The sequence below is a fragment of the Leptonychotes weddellii genome, chromosome 15, assembly GCF_054177405.1.
Source record: "Leptonychotes weddellii isolate Sample4059 chromosome 15, ASM5417740v2, whole genome shotgun sequence".
In the NCBI taxonomy this organism is placed as follows: Eukaryota; Metazoa; Chordata; class Mammalia; order Carnivora; family Phocidae; genus Leptonychotes; species Leptonychotes weddellii.
The window spans coordinates 31,701,813-31,721,665 of record NC_138383.1 but is presented as its reverse complement, the minus strand read 5'-3'; the positions used below and the strand labels follow the sequence as shown (position 1 = coordinate 31,721,665).

General features: G+C 35.8%; 1 protein-coding gene across 12 annotated transcripts in view; it reads left to right on the top strand.

The window, feature by feature from the left end:
* SYNRG (synergin gamma) overlaps positions 1–19,853 on the top strand; it is a 72,291-nt gene that overhangs the window by 8,634 nt on the left and 43,804 nt on the right. For 8 of the 12 annotated variants that reach the window (XM_006732695.3, XM_006732694.3, XM_031027446.2 and 5 more), the window contains 4 exons: positions 1,053–1,174; positions 14,246–14,376; positions 15,166–15,271; positions 15,808–15,919. In XM_006732695.3, the coding sequence (XP_006732758.1) occupies positions 1,053–1,174; positions 14,246–14,376; positions 15,166–15,271; positions 15,808–15,919 (471 nt within the window). The remainder of the gene's footprint in view (positions 1–1,052; positions 1,175–14,245; positions 14,377–15,165; positions 15,272–15,807; positions 15,920–19,853) is intronic. The other 4 variants (XM_031027450.2, XM_081805323.1, XM_031027445.2 and 1 more) reach the window with 1 other exon arrangement.

Sequence of the window (19,853 nt, the reverse complement as noted above, 5' to 3'; positions counted from 1 at the left end):
ATTGGCATCCACAGTTCATGCTATTAGTATATATGTTACTGTATAGTTACATGCTGCTGCATAAAAAAATACCCCAAAACTTAAAAAATACACATTTTATTATTTCACATTGTATCCACAGATCAGGTATCTGGGAATGGCTTCACTGGGTGGTTTTGGCTCAGGACCAAAGAGATTGCAGTAAAGATGTCAACCAGGGCTGTAGGCATCTTAAGGTTAGTTAGGGCTGGGTGATCTGTTTCCAAGATGGCTTACTCATACAGATGACAAATTTGTGCTGCCTTTTGGCAAGAGATTTCAGTTCCATGCCACATGGATTCTTCATAGGACCTTGAGTATTCTTACCGTGTGGCAGTAGCTTTCCCCAGAGCAAGTGATAGAAGAGAGCAAGGAGGAAGCTGCAGTGCCTTTTAAGAAATCAGCCTTGGAAGTTATACACAGTCATTTCCACCATATCCTATTGGTTATACTGGTCAGCCCTATTCAGTGTGGGAGGAGTGACAAGGGAATGAGTACCAAGAGGCAGAGATTGCTGGGGTCCATCTTGAAGGCCAATATCACAATTAGGCTATCCTGTCCATTTTTTAAGTATGCACAAAAATTCTGTAGAAAAGTTATTATCTTCACTTTACAAATGAAGTTTTGTAACTTGCCCAAGATCGCATAGCTAAGTAACGGATGGAATTGGAATTCATACTCAGGTCTATCTGTCTCCACGGCCTGTGCTTTTTCCACTAAACTGTGCTGCCTCCCAGGTAACAAGTCCTTCATGTACTTATGGTTTTAAGAAAATAAACTTTAAAATACATTGACTTTAGGGACCTGGGTGGCTCAGTTGGTTAAGCATCTGATTCTTGATTATGGCTCGGGTCGTGATCTTGGGGTCGTCAGATCAAGCTCCGCGTTGGGCTCTGTGCTGGGTGTGGAGCCTGCTTGGGATTCTCTCTCCCTCTGCCCCTCCCAAGCTCGCGTGCACATACACACACTCTCAAAAAAAATTTTTTTTAATAAAAAATAAATACAGTGACTTTAATGACACCTTTGTTTTTCAGCAGGACTGATGCCGATGCAGCAGCAAGGATTTCCTATGGTCTCTGTCATGCAGCCGAATATGCAGGGCATGCTAGGAATGAATTATAGTTCTCAAATGTCCCAAGGACCTATTGCCATGCAGGTACTTGCCTCTTTAACCAATTGTTTACAAAGTTATTGTTTGTTGTTACGTGTTACATACTAAGAGCTACATACCAGGAGCTTAATATTATATTTGGAAATGTCTGCCTCTTAGGTGGCTTCCTTCAAATATGTTCATAAGAATGGGGGAAGATAAATCATGTAAGGAAAATCTGGTGGTGACTACTTTGATTACTGGCTTAGAAGAATTTTAGAATGACATCTTGGAAAGTTCAGGGACCTGATGCCATGAAGAAGCATTGTTAGAAGTAACATTGTTCTCGTGAAAGGGGCAGTGTCATTGTTTGGAAGACTTAGAGCCTTCTTTATATTGAATTATGTAATCCCCATAACTTTTTAAAGAGGTAGTGTCTCCATTTTTCTGAGAAGGAATCTGCAGCTTTGTGAGGATGCTTACAGAGCACAGGAAGCCAGGATTTGAACCTAAGTCTTGAATATCAAGTCTGTTTTATCCAAATTAATACATTGAATTCTGTCTCAATTGAATAGTTTAAAGCAGTGGAATGATACAGTCAGGTTTGTATTTCAAAAAGATCATCCTGACTGCTGACTAGAGAAGGATTGGAGGGAGAGAGGAGGGAAAAGTAGATAGAAGGAGAATCATTAAAAGGCTGATGTAGTTAGAGCAGGTGATAATGTTGACTGAATAAAGCAAATAATGTTACATTTTAATTTTAGAATTGGTGAATGAAATTGATAGTATCAGGATTTAGTAAGCACTGCCTAAGATGGGCTTCTTCCATTTTGGATCTGTCTGTCTTTGTAAATTATCTTCTTTAGCTATGATATCCATTTAAACCAAGTAGCCAAATAAACTGAATCCAGGAGTCAGGTCTTTGAATGGCTGAATCCAAAGTGTTACAGTAATTTTTTTTTTTTAAATAAACATATTGGGGGCGTCTCGGTGCAGTCGGTTAAGCGTCCAACTCTTGGCTTCTGCTCAGGTCGTGATCTGAGTCGTGGAATCCAGCCCTACGTTGGGCTCCATGCTCAACACGGAATGAGCTTGAGACTCTCTCTCTCCCCCGCCTCTTCTGCCACTCTCCCCGCACTGTCTCTTTATTTTTTTTTTTTAATGATTTTATTTATTTATTTGAGAGAGAGAGAGCATGAGAGAGAGAGAGCATGAGTGGGGGAGGGTCAGAGGGAGAAGCAGACTCCCCGCTGAGCAGGGAGCCTGATGTGGGACTCGATCCCGGGACTCCAGGATCATGACCTGAGCTGAAGGCAGTCGCTTAACCAACTGAGCCAGCCAGGCGCCCCCGCACTGTCTCTTTAAAATGAATAAATAAATCTTTAAAATAAATGTATTCATTCACAAATAAGCCAGAACCAAGAGTTTCCATACTGTTAATAAATATTATAATGGCATATATTTTGTTTTTGCTAATTATTTAAAATTTTCTATGTGTGTTTTATCATGTATACAGATATATTAGCACAGTAGCGCATGTATATAATTTATAAATAAGTAATATTCAGCATTTACAATCGGAATTTAAGTTAAAACTATTGTCATGTTGAAGTCATTTAAGCAAATAAAGCTTCTGTGTTGTATGTAAAGATTTGGGAGAACTTCCAGAATCATTGTTTATTCATCGCCAGTAAAAGAAGAAATGGCACTAAATTGAGCTTTTGTAGGTTTTAAATGCATGTTACTCAGCTTTTGCTAGGTTATGTTACATAAATAGCAATCCCAAAATCTCTGACTTAGAAAAACAAAAGTTTATTTTTTCATTTGTGATACTTGTCCTTTGTGGGTTGGCTGTGACTCCGATCCATGTTCTCTTTATCCTGAGACCCTTACCTAGGACATCCCAGACTCTTGACATAAGGAAAAGAGATGGCCAAACGCTGTTACAACTTCTAAAGCTTCCTCTCAGAGGTGGCATTTATCAGTCACTTCTACTCACCAAAGTAATGTGGTCAAAACAAACAGCAGTAGGGGAAGAATATACCAGGAAGAATGCACATCACATAGGAATGTATAATCTTTGAGTAAAGACAGCAAATAGCTGGAAACAATCTACCATAGAATGCAATATTGTTGTTGTTTATTGAAGTATAGTTAACATACAGTGTTATATTAGTTTCAGGTGTACAATATAATGATTAAGCAATTCTATATATTACTCAGTGCTTATCAAGATAAGTATACTCTTGATCCCCTTTTTTTCACCACTCCTTCCATCCACCTACATCTGGCACACACTAGTTCTCTTAAGAGTTTGTTTCTTGGTTTCTCTCTCTCTCTTTTTTTTTGGTGGTTCCCTTGTTTTGTTTCTTAAATTCCACATATGGGTGAAATCATACAGTGTTTGTCTTTCTCTGAGTGACTTGTTTCACTGTGTCATGGCAAATGGCAAGATCTTATTCTTTTTTATAGCTGAGTCATATTCCATTATATATGTGTGTATATATGACACATCTTCTTTAGCCATTCATCTTTGGATAGACACTTGGTTTGTTTCCATATCTTGGCTATTATAAATAATGCAGCAATAAACATAGGGGTACATAGTGTTTTCATTTTTTTTTGTTGTTGTTGTTAAAGATTTTATTTATTTATTTGAGAGAAAGAGCACGAGTTGTGGGCAGAGGGAGAGGGAGAAGCAGACTCCCCACTGAGCAGGGAGCCTGATGTGCAGCTCAGTCTCAGGACCTCGAGATGATGACCTGAGCTGAAGGCAGATGCTTAACTGACTGAGCCACCCAGGTGCCCTGTGTTTTCATTTTCTTTGGGTAAATACCTAGTAGTGGAATTACTGGATCATATGGTAATTCTATTTTTAATTTTTTGAGGACCCTCCATACTGTTTTCCACAGTGACGGTAGCAGTTTGAATTCCACCAAAGATGCATGAGGGTTCCTTTTTATCCACATCCTTGTCAACACTTGTTATTTCTTGTATTTTTGACTTTAGCCATTCTGACTGGTGTGAGGTGTTATCATTGTAATTTTGATTTGCATTTCCATGATGATGAGTGATGTTGAGCATCTTTTCATGTGTCTTTTGGCCATCTGATGTCTTCCTTGGAAAAATGTCTATTGAGGTCCCATTTTTAATCACCTTGTTTGTGTTTTTGGTGTTGAATTATATATATTGAATAGATAGATAAATATTGAATTATTTTGGATATTAACCCCTTATCGAATACATTATTTACAAATACCTTCTCCCATTCAGTATGTTGCCTTTTTGTTTTGTTGATGATTTCCTTTGCTGTGCACAAGCATTTTATTTTGGTGTAGTGCCAATAGTTTAATTTTGCTTTTGTTTCCCTTGTCTGAGGAGACAGATCTAGAAAAATATTTCTATGGCCAATGTCAAAGAAATTACTGCCTGTGTTTTCTTCTAGGAGTTTTATAATTTCAGGTCTCACATTTAGGTCTTTAATCCATTTTGAGTTTATTTTTGTGTATGGTGTAAGAAAGTGGCCCAATTTCATTATTTTGCATGTAGTTATCCAGTTTTCCTAGCACCATTAGTTGAAGAGGCTGTCTTCTTCCCCATTGTATGTTCTTGCCTCTCTTTTATTGTAGATTAATTGACTATATAAGCATGGATTTATTTCTAGGTTCTCTATCCTGTTCCATTGATCTGTGTGTCCTTATTTTTGTGCCAATACCGTATTGTTGAGGGTTTTTTGTGGTTTGTTTTTTTTTTAAGATTTTATTTATTTATTTATTTATTTGAGAGAGATTGAGAGAAAGGCAGAGGGAGAGGAAAAAGCAGACTCCGCGCTGAGCAGGGAGCCTGATGCCAGGCTCGATCCCAGGACCCTGAGATCATGACCTCAACAGAAGGCAGACACTTAACCAACTGAACCACCCAGGCACCCCAGTACCATATTGTTTTGATTACTACAGCTTTGTAGTATATCTTGAAATCTGGGATGGTGATAACCTCTAGCTTTCTCAAGATTGCTTTGGCTATTCAAGCTCTTTGTGTTCCATACAAATTTTAGTATTATTTGTTCTAGTTCTGTAAAAAATGTTGTTGGTATTTTGATAGGGATTGCATTGAATCTGTAGGTTGCTTTGGGTAATATGAATATTTTAACTATATTAATTCTTCCAGTCCATGAGCATGGACTGTCTTTCCATTTGTGTCATCTTCAGTCTCTTTCATCAGTATCTTACAGTTTTCAGAGTAGAGGTCTTTTGACTCCTTGGTTCAGTTTATTCCTAGGTATTTTATGACTTTTGGTGTAATTGTAAATGGGATTGTTTTCTTAATTTCTCTTTCTGCTACTTCCATTATTAATGTATAGAAATGCAACAGATTTCTGTATATTAATTTTGTATCCTGAAACTTTACTAAATTCATTTATCAATTCTGATAGTCTTTTGGTAGGCTTTAGGGTTTCCTACTTATAGTATCATGTCATCTGCAAATACTGACAATTTTACTTCCTTATCATTTAGGATGCCTTTTATTTCTTTCTCTTGTCTGATGGCTATGGCTGAGACTTCCAGTACTGTGTTGAATTAAAGTGGTGAGAATGGATATCCTTGTCTTGTTCCTAGTGTTAGAGGAAAAGCTCTCAGTTTTTCACTATTGAGTATAATGTTAGCTGTTTGTTTTTTATATACAGCTTTTACTATATTGAGGTATGGTCCCTCTAAACCCATTTTGTTGAGTTTTTAATCATGAATGGATATTGTATTTTGTCAAATCCTTTGTCCACATCTACTGAAATTATCACAGTTTTTATCCTTTCTCTTGTTAATGTGATATATCAATGCTGATTGCAAATATTGAGCCACCCACCCTTGCATCCCTGAAATAAATCCCATTTGATATGGTGAATGATTTTTTTTTAATGTATTGTTGGATTTGGCTTGCTAATATTTTGTTGAGGATTTTTACATCTGTGTTTCTCAGAGATATTGGCCTATAGTTTTCTTTTTTTGTAGTGTCTGTCTGGTTTTGGTATCAGGGTAATAATGCTGGCCTCGTAGAATGAATTTGGAAGCTTTCATTCCTGTTCTATTTTTTGGACTAGTTTGAGAAGACTAGGCATTAACTTTTCTTTAAATGTTTGGTAGAATTCGCCTATGAAAGCATCTGGTCCTGGACTTTTGTTTTTGGGGAATTTTTTGATTATTGATTCAGTTTCATTGCTAGTAACCAGTGTGTTCAAATTTTCTATTTCTTCCTCATTCAGTTTTGGAATGTTACATATTCCTAGGAATTTATCCATTTCTTCTGGGTTGTCCATTTTGTTGGTATATAATTTTTCATTGTATCCTCTTATAATCCTTTGTATTTCTGTGGTATTTGTTATTTCTCCTCCTTCATTTCTGGTTTTATTTATTTGAATCCTTTTTTTCTTGATGAGTCTGGCTAAAGGTTTATCAACTTTTTTTTTCTTTACAAAGAACCAACTCCTGGTGTCATTGATCTGTTCTTTTTTTTTTTTTTTTGTAGTTTCTATTTCATTTACTTCTGCTGCAATCTTTATTATTTCCTTCCTTCTACTGGCTTTGGGCTTTGCTTTTTTTTTTTTTCCTAGTTCCTTCAGATGTAGGATTAGATTCTTTATTTGAGATTTTTCTGAGGTAGGACTGTATTGCTATAATCTTCCCTCATAGGACAGCTTTTGTTGCATCTCAAAGATTTTGGACCATTGTGTTTTCATTTTCATTTGTCTCCATATATTTTGAGATTTCCTCTTTGATTTCTTGGTTGACCCATTCATTGTTTAGTAGCATGTTATTTGTGTTATTTCCAGATATTTTCTTGTGGTTGATTTCTAGTTTCATACTGTTGTGGTTGGAAAAAATGCATTATATATATATATATGTGTGTGTATATATATATATATATGTAAAATTGTTATATTCTATTGTTGTCCTTTTGTTTCTTGTTATAGTCTGTTTTAATGGCTATTTTGTCTTGATGTAAGTATTGCTACCCTAGCTTCCTTTTAACTTCCATTTGCATGGTAAATGTTTTTACATCCCTTACTACTTTCAATCTGCACGTGTCTTTAGCTCTGAAGCAAGTCTTTTGTAGGCAGCATATAGGTGGGTCTTGTTTTTTATTCATTCAGTCACCCTATGTCTTTTGATTTGAACGTTTAGTCCATTTACATTTAATTATTGAGGGGCACCTGGCTGTCTCAGTCAGTAAAGCATGCAACTCTTGATCTCTGGGTCACGAGTTCGAGCCCCATTTTGGACATAGAGCTTACTTTAAAAAAATTAAAATGAAAACAGATCTTTTAAATAAAGTAATTATTGATAATCGTGTACTTATTACCATTTTGTTACTTCTTTATGGTTGTTTTTATCATTCTTTTTTGTTCCTTCTTGCTGTCTTTCCTTGTGGTTGACGGCTTCCTTTAGTATTATGTTTGAATTCCTCTCTCTTTACTTTTTTTGTATCTATTACAGGTTTTTGATTTGTAGTTACCATTAGGTTCATATATAACATCTTAATGCATGTAGCAGTCTATTAAGTTGATGGTCACTTAAGTTTGAACTCATTCTAATAGCACTAAATTTTTACTCCCTGCCCCCATATTTTATGTATATGATGTCATACTTTACATCCTTCTATTTTGCAAATCACTTGGCTGATTTTTATAGATATAATTGGTTTTACTGCTTTTATGCTTTAACCTCCATGCTGGTTTTATAAGTGATTAATCTACTACTTTTATTATATGTTTGCATTTACCTGTGAAATTTTTTTCCTTTCATCATTTTCTTACTCCTGATTATGACCTTTTCTTGCCAAAGAATTCCCTTTAACATTTCTTGTAAGGCTGGTTTAGTGATAAACTCCTTTAGCCTTTTTTTTTTTTTTAAAGGTTTTATTTATTTATTTGACAGAGACACAGCGAGAGAGGGAATGCAGCAGGGGGAGTGGGAGAGGGAGAAGCAGGCTCTCTGTGGAGCAGGGAGCCTGATGTGGGGCTCGATCCCAGGACCCTGGGATCACGACCTGAGCCGAAGGCAGATGCTTAACGACTGAGCCACCCAGGCGCCCCACTCCTTTAGCTTTTGTATGTTTGGGAAACTCTTTATCTCTCGTATTATTAATGATAACCTTACACGGTAGAGGATTCTTGTTTGCAGGATTTTTTCTTTCAGCACTTTGAATATATCATGCCACTGCTTTCTGGCCTGCAGAGTGTCTCCTAAAAAATCAGCTAATAGCTTTATGGGGTTTCCCTTGTATATAACTGTTTTCTTTTGCTGCTTTTAAAATTCTCCCTTTATTACCTCTTTTTAATTATTGTGTGTCTTGATGTGGACCTCCTTGGGTTCATCTTGTTGGGGACTCTCTGATTCCTGATCTGGATGTCTCTTTCCTTCCCCAGATGAGGGAGGTTTTCAGCTATTACTTCTTTAAATAAGTTTTCTGCCCCCTTCTGTCTGTCTTCTTCTGGGATCCCTATAAAGTGAATGTTGTTAGGCTTGATGATATTGCAGTTTCCTTAACCTGTTCTCATTTACTATTACTCTTTTTGTTGTTGCTGTTAAGCTTGGTTGCATTTCATTAAGCTGTCTTCCAGATTGCTGATCCATTCTTCTGCTTCCTCTAATCTTTTGTTGATTCCCCCTAGTGTATTTTTAAATTTTAGTTATTGAATTCTTTAGCCCTGATTGGTTCTTTTTAATATTTTCTCTCTCTCTGTTGATGGTCTCACTGAGATCCTCCACTGTTTTCTCATGCCCAGTGAGAATCTTTGTGACCATTACTTTGAATTCTTTATCAGGCATATTGCCTGTCTCCGTTTCATTTAGCTCCCCTCCTACCCTTTTTATTGTGGCCTTCTCTCTATAATTAGCTGTGGAAGGTCTATTCTGCCAGTCCTCAGGCTGTTTTCAGAGTTAGTCACATAGATGTAGTTCCTGTCTCAGTGTGTCCATGGGAGGAGGTGAGCTCAGGATCCTAGTTCATCCAGGATCTAGATTTCGAAAGAACTCTGCCATCTTCCCCAAACTACCCCCATTCTGTTTTTGTTTTTGCTTTTGTTTTCTTAAGTAGGCTGTACACCCAACAGGGGCTTGAACTCATGACCTGAGATCAAGAGTTGCATGCTCTACCAATTGAGCCAGCCAGGTGCCTCCTGTTTTTTTTTTTTTTTTTGGTAGTAGCTGTTTTAATGGGTGTGAGGTAGTATCTCATTGTAGTTTTGATTTGCATTTCTCTAATGAATGATGTTGAGTATCTTCTCATGTGGTTATTGGCCATTTGTATATCTTCTTTGGAGAAATGTTTATTGAAGTCTGCTGTCCATTTTGGAATTGAGTTTTTTGTTGTTGAATTGTAAGAGTTCTCTATATATTTTAGATATTAATCCCTTATCAGATGTATGATTTGCAAATATTTTCTTCCATTCTGTGGGCTCTCCTTTTACTCTGTGGATAGTGTTTCTTGATGTACAAATTTTTAAAGTTTTCATGGAGTCCAAGTTGTTTATTACTTTTTTTTTTTTTTTTAATGTTTGGTAGAATTCACCAGCAAAGCCATCAGGTCCAGGACTTTTCTTGTTGGAAGATTTTGATTACTGACTAAATATCTGTGGCTATATGACAAGTCTTCCCATGTTCTTCTTTTCAAAATTATTTTAACTATTCTAGTTCTTTTATCTTTCCATATAAGTTTTAGAATAATGTCTATATCTATGAAAAGTCTTACTGGAGTTTTGATAGGAATTATTAATTACCTTTTTATCAATTTGGGGGAAATTGACATCTTTAATATGTGAATTCTTGCAATATATGAGCATGATATGTCTCTCCATTTATTTAGGTCTTTGATTTCTGTCATCCGCATTGTATAGTTTTCAGCATATAAGTTCTTTAAATGTTTTGTTAGATTTACGTCTAGGCATTTCATTCTTTTGAGTAATTGTAAATGGCATTGTAGTTTTTATTTCAGTGTCCTGTTCATTGCTAGTATATAGAAATGATTGATCTGGGTATGTTTGTTTTGTAACCTGCAACTTTGGTGAACTCACTTATTCTAGGAATTTTTTTGTAGATTCCTCAGGATTTTCTTTGAAGATATTCATATCCTTTTATCGAATTTTAACATACCATATTTGCTTCATATTTTTAAAAGAATTGAACAAAACAGTTACAATTCCATTCTTCTACTTCCCCAGAGTTGGTTATCACTATCAAGAATTCAGTGCTTATTGTTTTCATATGTATTCTTTTTTTTTTTTTTTTTTAAAGATTCTATTCATTCATTTGAGAGAGAGAATGAGATAGAGAGCATGAGAGCGGGGAGGATCAGAGAGAGAGGCAGACTCCCCGCTGAGCAGGGAGCCCGACGCGGGACCCGATCCCGGGACTCCAGGACCATGACCTGAGCCGAAGGCAGTCGCCTAACCAACTGAGCCACCCAGGCGCCCCTTCATATGTATTCTTATACTTCTACTATTTTACATGTTTGAATATTCATGGACATTATATATTTTCTAGGTTTTGTACCCTTCTGCTTTGATTTTTTTATTTGACATTGTTTCTCCCCTAGATTTATCCCTGTTACAGAGTGGTCAAGTTTGTTCATATAGCTGCTGTGTAGTGTTCCAGTGCATGAGTATATATACTTCTGTTGATGGACATTTAAGTTGCTTCCAATTTTTTTGCTATTTGTTCCAGTTTTATTGATTTCTAAGAGTTCATTGTATATTCTGGGGTCTTGCCTTTGTGGTTATTTGTGTTGCCAGTGTCTCCTCCTAAACTTTGGTTTGTCTTTTAATTTTGGTGGTGGTGTCCTGTGTTGTAAAAGTTAAGTCAGATGGATAAATAATTTCTTTCATGGTTTTGAGTTTTGTGTCTCAGACATAGTCCTACTCTGAGATCATAATATTATTCTCCTATATTTTCTTATTAAACCTATCTGGAATTGTTCTTTGGTATCAGTGTGAGTCTAAAGTTCTAATTTTATTATTTTCCATTTGAGTAGCCAGTTGTCTCCAAATCATTTATCAATATCTGATTCTTTACTCATTGATTTCTAAGATTACTCCTATACTATCCAATTTCTTTATATGCTTTGGATTAGTTAGAGCTCTTCTATTTATCCCATTGCTATTTCTGTCTATCCCTGCATCAATAACTATCTTAGTCTCCTAATTTTTCTAGCCTAAGATAAGCCTTGATATCTGCTAGTGTGATCTTCTTAGTTCTTCTTTTAAAGAATTTTAGCCCTTCATGGTTCTTTCCTCTTCAATATAAATTTTAAGATAAGCTTGTCAAATTCCACATACAATCTGTTGGGATTTTGATTGAAATTGATATTTTTACTTTTTTAGTCTGTCATCTCTCTCCAGTTACTCAAATCTTTAGTAGCCTTCAGTATTCTTCATCTAGGGAGTGAACTTCTTTATCTTTAGTGTTTTTAGCAGTTTATTGGATATATCTCAGATTTCTGAGTTATTTCTTTTGTCATGTCATCCACCCAGTATATAACTAAAGATTAGTATTTTTTAACCTTTTGGTGTATCTAGATTTCAAAAGAATGTATTAAAAAACTAAAAATGTATAAACTAACCTTTCAGTAGTCGGAGAACGACAAAATATCATTTAGCAAGTTTGATTCTTATTGAAGAACAGAATTTTGTGAATAGGAAGGCAGTGTGCATAATAATGCCTTTCCTTCTTTCATTCTTTGTTATTTTTTGTGGAATATCTGGTCTTTTGACCTATATGAGTTGAGTGGGTTTTTTTGCATTTTATGTGCCTTGGGTAAACTAAATCAATTTAAAAAGGAACTTAATCCCTCACCACAAGAAAGAAATGGTGATTATGTGACATGATGGAGGTGTTAGTTAATGCTGTGTTGGTCATCATTTTGCAGTATGTAAGTGTATCACATCAGCAAGTTGCATACCTTAAAATTACACAGTGGTATGTCAGCTATATCTCAGTAAAGCTGTAAAAAAATAGGAACTTGATTAAGTAAGTTATTATATTTAAATAGAGCTGGAAAAAAATAAATGTAATCCTAGGACTACAATGCTAATTTTTAGCAGCAAGAGAACCACACTATGACTAAAAGTAAGTATACATTGCCACCCCCACCCAAGATTTAGAATAGAAAGTGTTAGTAATTAAGCAATATGAATTATTTGTAATTCCCATTGTAAGGTCCTAAAACTCATAAGCCTTCCAAGCTGCTACTATTCATTAAGCAGGTATATGACTGAGCATATGAATAGACACACAACAGAACACATTAAAATTGTTTTTAAGTCGGGCGCCTGGGTGGCTCAGTCGGTTAAGCGACTGCCTTCGGCTCAGGTCATGATCCTGGAGTCCCGGGATCGAGTCCCACATCGGGCTCCCTGCTCAGCGGGGAGTCTGCTTCTCCCTCTGACCCTCTTCCCTCTCATGCTCTCTCTCATTCTCTCTCTCAAATAAATAAATAAAATCTTTAAAAAAAAAATTGTTTTTAAGTCTAAATCTGTGGTAGTTGTTGGTAATTGGAGAGGCAGCATGGCCTAATGGTGGAGAACATGGACTTTGGAACCAGACGCTGCCTGGTTCTAATACTGGCTCTGCCACTTACCAGCAATAAGTAAGGTAGGTAAATATCTTGTACTTCAATTTCCTCATCTGTAAAATGAGAATAGTAGTAATTATTATTATTAGTTATTATTATTACTGTTATAATAGTAATGGATCTTAGTCTTGTTAAAAAAACAAACTTCATTAAAAATGCATTGCTGAGGGGCACCTGGCTGGCTCAGTCAGTGGAGCATGTGACTTGATCTCGGGGTTGTGAGTTCCAGCCTCTTAGGTATAGAGATTACTTAAAAGTAAAGAATCTTTAAAAAAAAAAAAAAAAGTGATAAAAATCTGACTATATTAATTCCCATAGTGTGAATCTAATCTTTACCTTAAAGTAATTTAAACTTGGTAGTTTACATTAACCAAGTTTGTATAAGGTTAGGGGAGTTAAGTTTTATTACAAACACATCCTTCATCCTCTATAACTGAAAGTAGCAATCCTGGAATAATGGACTAGGCAATTTGGGCGACTGAAGTAGCTGGATGCATGTATTCAGGTTTTTGAAGGAAGAGAGAAGATAAAAGGTTTAGAAGAAGCAAGGAGGAATATTCCCCTTCTTTGCAGGAAACGTGGAAGAGAAGCAGCAGTCTCCAGATGAGAGAGCGCTTCCGGGGACAGCCAGGTTTCAGTTAGGGAACAGAAGGGAAGCCTTTCAGGAAGAAGGCTGAGGAGTAGAATTTCCACTCAGTGTAAATTAGCCATTATCATCATTATCAATGTCCTCATCATCATTATTAACATTTTTGTGATTATCTATTGTATAATACTATTCTTACTTCTGGATGCTTGAATAAACTTTATACTGTGGTATTGCTATGTCATTTATTGCTGATGAAATACATTTTACTTTCTGTAAAAGTTTGGATATCAGGTCTGTGATAATAAACATCAATATATTCATTATCCTATCATACTTATTGGAAAAGCATGTTTAATCTCATTTTTGGAATAACTACCATATGCCAGGCTCTAATCTGTTGCTGGAAATACAAAGACATGTAAGATCTTTTCAAGGAGTATGGGTCAGTGAGCTCACCAAAATATACCCCGTGTGTGCTTCCATGCACACACGCCTTCAGACTTTTAGTAGTGGTCACCTCTAAGACAAGGAAATGAAAGAGGTGAGATAGTAAGGGGAGATTTCCATTTTTAGCCTGTATTTTTTTACTCTATTATTTAAAAAAATCATCATATAGTTCATTAATATATTAATTAAGAATTTATGGAAGTCATATTTTTTTCTTTGTAGCAATTAAGAGGAGGAATTGTGGGGCGCCTGGGTGGCTCAGTTGGTTAAGTGGCTGCCTTCGGCTCGGGTTATGATCCTGGAGTCCCGGGATCGAGTCCTGCATCGGGCTTTCTGCTCAGAGGGGAGTCTGCTTCTCCCTCTGACCCTCCCCCCTTTTGTGCTCTCTCTCTCTCTCTCAAATAAATAAGTAAAATCTTTTTTAAAAATTTAAAAAATAATAAAAGGAATTTTGTTTTTTAAGCCTTTGTTTCTTTCAGGCAGGGATACCAATGGGACCAATGCCAGCAGCAGGAATGCCTTACCTGGGACAAACACCTTTCCTGGGAATGCGTCCTCCGGGCCCACAGTATACTCCAGACATGCAGAAGCAGTTTGCTGAAGAGCAGCAGTAAGAGACCTCAGGAGTCAAGCATAAAGATGCATGATAGCTGCTATTTTAAGAACGGTCAAATGTTCTTTAATGCAGATTTGAAGCTAGTACAGTCGTGTCGCCTTTAAGATAATTGCAGTACATTATTATATATGTTGTAAGCAAGAATGGACCTTACGGATCCTCTAATTCAACCCTGTAATTTTACATTTAGGGAAAGTGCGGTTCAGAGGATGAAGTGACTTGTCAGTCCAGGTCACACAGTTACTAGCAAAGCCTGGACCCAAATGTAGGCCTCCTGATGCCCCAAGCGTTGCTCTTTCTCCGGTACAACACTGCCTTCCCAAGTCAGAGTTTCCTTTTTGTCTACCTTTGTCTGTTTTTGGAGATTATTTTTGAATGCAAAAGATTGTCTCTTTCTCTTGCAAATTAGACAAGAAATAAATTCATGTGTATAATTTAGGTAAATCTTTTTTTGGACTCATTTCATATATTTCGAAATTAATGTAATGAGGAAATGGTATTGTCATAAGGAATTAGATCTAATTAGCAGTGAGGTTTTAGTTCTAGAAATGTAAGGTGATATTGCTGAAACTATTAGAAGTGTGAATATAACACAGTTGACTCATTTATTTTGGAATTAAGATAATGGGGAAATAGTATTGTCATAAAAAATCAGATCTAATTAGCAGTGAGGTTTTTAGTTCTAGAAGTGTAAGGTGATATTGCTGAAACTATTAGAAGTGTGAATATAACACAGTTTATAATCTCTGAAGCTAGTTCTTTACTAGATTGTTTTTCCTTCAGAAAACGATTTGAACAGCAACAGAAGCTCTTAGAAGAAGAAAGAAAAAGACGCCAGTTTGAAGAGCAGAAGCAAAAGCTCAGACTTCTGAGTAGTGTGAAACCTAAGGTAATATATTCCACCACCACAGCCCACATACACCCTGCATATGCCTCTCACTCATTCAGTGGATTCTGTCACTTGGGCACTAGCCCAAGCTGAGGCTGTGGTTGATTCATTTGGGTCTGAGTCTAAAAGTGAAGAATTCTTGTTTTCCTGTAAGACACTGTATTATTGAACGGAATGAGATATCAACCGTCATCTTTTCAACTCTTTTTTTTACTACCATTGGTATGTTTGTGATCTTTTCTTGGGAAGATTAATAATTGATTTTAATACTAATCAATATAGGATACTTAATATCATTTGTTTCCTGAAGTATTTATAAATGAACCCTTTAATATTTTTGTGTTTTATAGAGTGTCATTTTATGCCTTTGGTATATGTATATACTTATCAGTGTTTTTCTGACTTAGAGAATTCCCTATCCGAAGTATGTGGTAAAAATACTGAAAACAGACCAATATCTATACTTTTAATTTGGGAGGATCTAGGATGAAGTAAGCCATAATTGAAGATATATCCATATATCTGTTGTTTCTTAGACGGGAGAGAAGAGTAGAGATGATGCTTTGGAAGCCATAAAAGGAAACTTGGATGGATTTTCCAGAGATGCTAAGATGCACCCTACTCCAGCATCACACCCTAAGAAACCAGGTAATTTTAATTTAAAATTTTTCTTTCATTGGAAGGTGATTTCCTGCGTGTTTAATTGACCATTACGTGTGTGTGTGTGTGTGTGTGTGTGTGTGTGTGTGGAGAGTCAGTGCTCATTTCATCCTTCAAGCTGAGTAAAGATTTGGATGTTTTAAAATTTATAAGGGGGAGTTGGCCGGTTAGCTCAGTTGGTTAGAGCGTGGTGCTGATAAAATTTATAAGGGGTTAAGAATAACATTTCATTAATAGATGAAGAGTTGTTGAATCATTCAGCCAACCAAGTACTCTTTTCTGCTGGCATATATTACGTTGATAAATTTTATCTTAGACTCTTGTATTGTATAGTACCTTTTATAGGTGATATCAGTAGGGAATAATCTAATATTGGCACAGTTACCAGTTCTTGACTTTCTGGGACAGCTTTAACTCTGGCCTATTAAATTCGCTTGTTAGATTATATACTCAGATTCTCATTCCAAATGTTCCCCAAAGTAAAATATATAGCAAGCTTGCAAAGAGAATGGATATAGCAGTCAGATTGAGTTCAGAAAGGAAAAACATAAATAAAAATGAAAATTATAAGCTAAATAACCACTCAGGAAGTAATTGAAAAATAGATATTGGAATGCTTGGAACTGGACCCTGCGTGGAACTTAGAAGAAGAAGGCAGAGATGAATGGTCATTGTTAGGGCAAACACTGTTCTGTCCATATAATGCCCTTTTTGGACAGCTAGGTGTAGTTTAACAATCTCATTGTTAATAAATTATTTTGATGTTTAAGTGGTCTCATGAATTCAGTCAACATGCATGCAGTTAGCTCTTTCTAGTTACTGCTTTATACTTATCCAAAAAAAGATTTTTTAAAGCAAGCCCAAGAAGTTTCCAGAGTTTCTCCAGTTAGGGACTTATACCTAGGCCTAAAGTACATAAAAAGAGTTTTCAGCCTTTTACTCACCAAAGGCATCTATTAATCCCCCTACCCCCACTGACTGTTTACCTTAAAATGTGGCATATACAGACTATCACATAATTTTATACTTCTTCTTAATCATGTATATCACTGTCAGAGTTTATAAACCAAATATATATAACACATAGATTAACATAATTCTAGTCAAATGCAAAGAAACATTGGTTTAGCATTTGCAGCCTTATTGCTGGTAAATATTTAGGGTCCATTTAAAAAATACTCATAGTAGCTCTCAGTTTTCCATTATTACTATTTTCTACCAGTGCTGGTCTGAGAACCCAAATTGAGAACTTAAATTCACACCCTCATAACCATTTTTAGGAGGGGTGGGAATTCATTGGGTCATGGCTTTTTTTCTTTTATTTGAACAAAATTAATTAAGACAGTAGTCTTGGATATTCATTTTACATCTTTCATAAAACCTGGAAGCATTGAAGATTCTATTTTATGAATCCAAAGGAGAAGTGTCCAAAAGAGAAGCATGTGGTGTCCCCATTTTTCAGATGAGAGCCTTTTTTAAAAAGACTGCTCCTGTGGCATTAGAATTTAGTAAATGTTAAAGCAATTTAAAGTAGTTAAAAATGTGAAGAAGGTTTACATGTAGAAAACCCTAAAGACCACCAAAAAAATGTTAGAACTAGTAAATGAATTCAGTGAAGTTATAGAGTACAAAGTCAATATGTAAAAATCTGTTGCACTTCTATACACTAACAGCAAACTATCAGAAAAAGAAATTAAGAAAACAGTTTCATTTCCACTTGCATCAAATAGAATAAAAGACCTAGGAATAAATGTAACCAAGATGAAAGACCTGTATACTAAAAACTTTAAGACATCGATGAAAGTAATTGAAGAAGACACACACAAAAAAGGAAAGATTCTTTGTGCTCATGGATTGAAAAAATGAGTATTGTTAAAATGTCCATGTTACTCAAAGCAATCTACAGATTTCAGTGCAATTCCTATCAAAATTCCAGTGGCATTTTTTCACAGAAATAGAACAATCCTAAAATTTGTATAGAACCACAAAAGACCTCAAATAGCCAAAGCAGTCTTAAGAAAGAAGACTAATCATGACGTACCTTGATTTCAAAGTATATCACAAAGCTGTAGTAATCAAAACAATATGATACTGGCATAGAAACAGAAACATAGATCAGTGGAACAGAATAGAGAGCCCAGAAATAAATCCAAACACATCTGGTCAATTTATGACAAAGGAAGCAAGAATACACAATGGGGAAAGGACAGTCCGTTCAATAAATGGTGTTGGGAAAGCTGAACAGCCACATGCAAAAGAATGAAACTAGATTACTATCTTATACCATACACAAAAATTAATTCAAAATGGATTAAAGACTTGAATGTAAGACCTGAAACCATAAAACCCTTAGAAGAAAACATAGGTGGTAAGCTTTTGACATTGGTTTTGGCAATGATTTTTTTGGATCTGATTCCAAAATCAAAGGCAACAAAAGCAAAAATAAAGAAGTGGAACAACATCAAACTAAAAAGTTTCTGCATAGCAGAGGAAACCATCGACAAAATAAAAAGGCAACCAACTGAATGGGAGAAAATATTTGCAAATCATATATCCATAAGGGCTGATATCCAAAGTAGACAAAGAACTCCTACAACTCAATAGCAAAAAAAAAAAAAATCTGGTGAAAAAAATGGGCAGAGGATCTGAATAGACATTTTGACAGAGAAGACATACAGATGGTCAACAGGCGCATGAAAAGATGCTCAGCATCACTAATCTTTAGGGAAATGCAAATCGCATTGCAAACTACAATGAGATACCACCTCATACTAGAATTACTGTCACCAAAAAGACAAATGACTGTCACCAAAAAGACAAAACAATAAGTATTGGCAAGGATGTGGAGAAAAGAGAACCCTTGTGCATTGTTGGTGGGAATGTAGGTTGGTGCAGCCACTGTGGAAAACAGTGTGAAGGTTCCTCAAAAAATTAAAAATAGAGCTACCATATGATCCAGCAGTTCCACTACTGGGTATTTATCCAAAGAAAATAAGAACACTAACTCAAAAAAATATATACACCCCATATTCATTGTAGCATTATTTACAATAGCCAAGGTATGGAAGCAACCTAAGTGTACATTGATGGATGAATTGGTAAAGAAGATATGGTGTATGTATACAACAGAATACTACTCAGCCATAAAAAAGAATGGAATCTTGCCATTGGCAACAATGTGGATGGATCTTGAGGATATTAGGCTAAGTGAAATAAGTCAGAGAAAGACAAACACCATATGATTTTACTTGTATGTGGAATCTGAAAAACAAAACGAAAGGAAGGAGAACAGAACGGTAGTTGACAGAGGAAAGTAGGGGGTGTGAGGTGGGTGAAATGGGTGAAGGAGCTCAAGAGGCTCAAACTTCCAGTTATGAATAAGTCATGGGGTTGTAATGTACAGCATGAGGACTATAGTCAGTAATTTTGTAGTACATATTTGAAAGTTAGTTTAAAGTTCTCATTATGAGAGAAAAAATTTTTTTTGTGACTTTGTATGGTAACATGGTAATGAGACTTACTGTGGTGATCATCTCACAGTGTATATACTATTATCAAATCACTGTGTTGTACACCTGAAGCTATGTGTGTTAGCCATACCTCAACAACAGCAACAAAGGCAGATTGAGAGGCACATGGTCCAGTTTGAAGCTGGCTGCGGACGATGGAGGGACAGAGATGGAGATAGTCAGGGATGATGTTGCCTTTATCTGTGTATCTGTGTGTGACTGTAGTTTTTAAAAGTTGATTTATTTAAAATAAATTTTGTGGATTTTGAGAAAAGAATGTGAAGAAGCAAAAATAATATTATTAAATGAAGTCCCTATAGAGAAGGCTTATTACATAAGTAAATCTCACATTTAACAGTAAAGAGCTGCAATGATGTTTATAGACTTTAGAGCCAAAGATCTTTTTTTTTTTT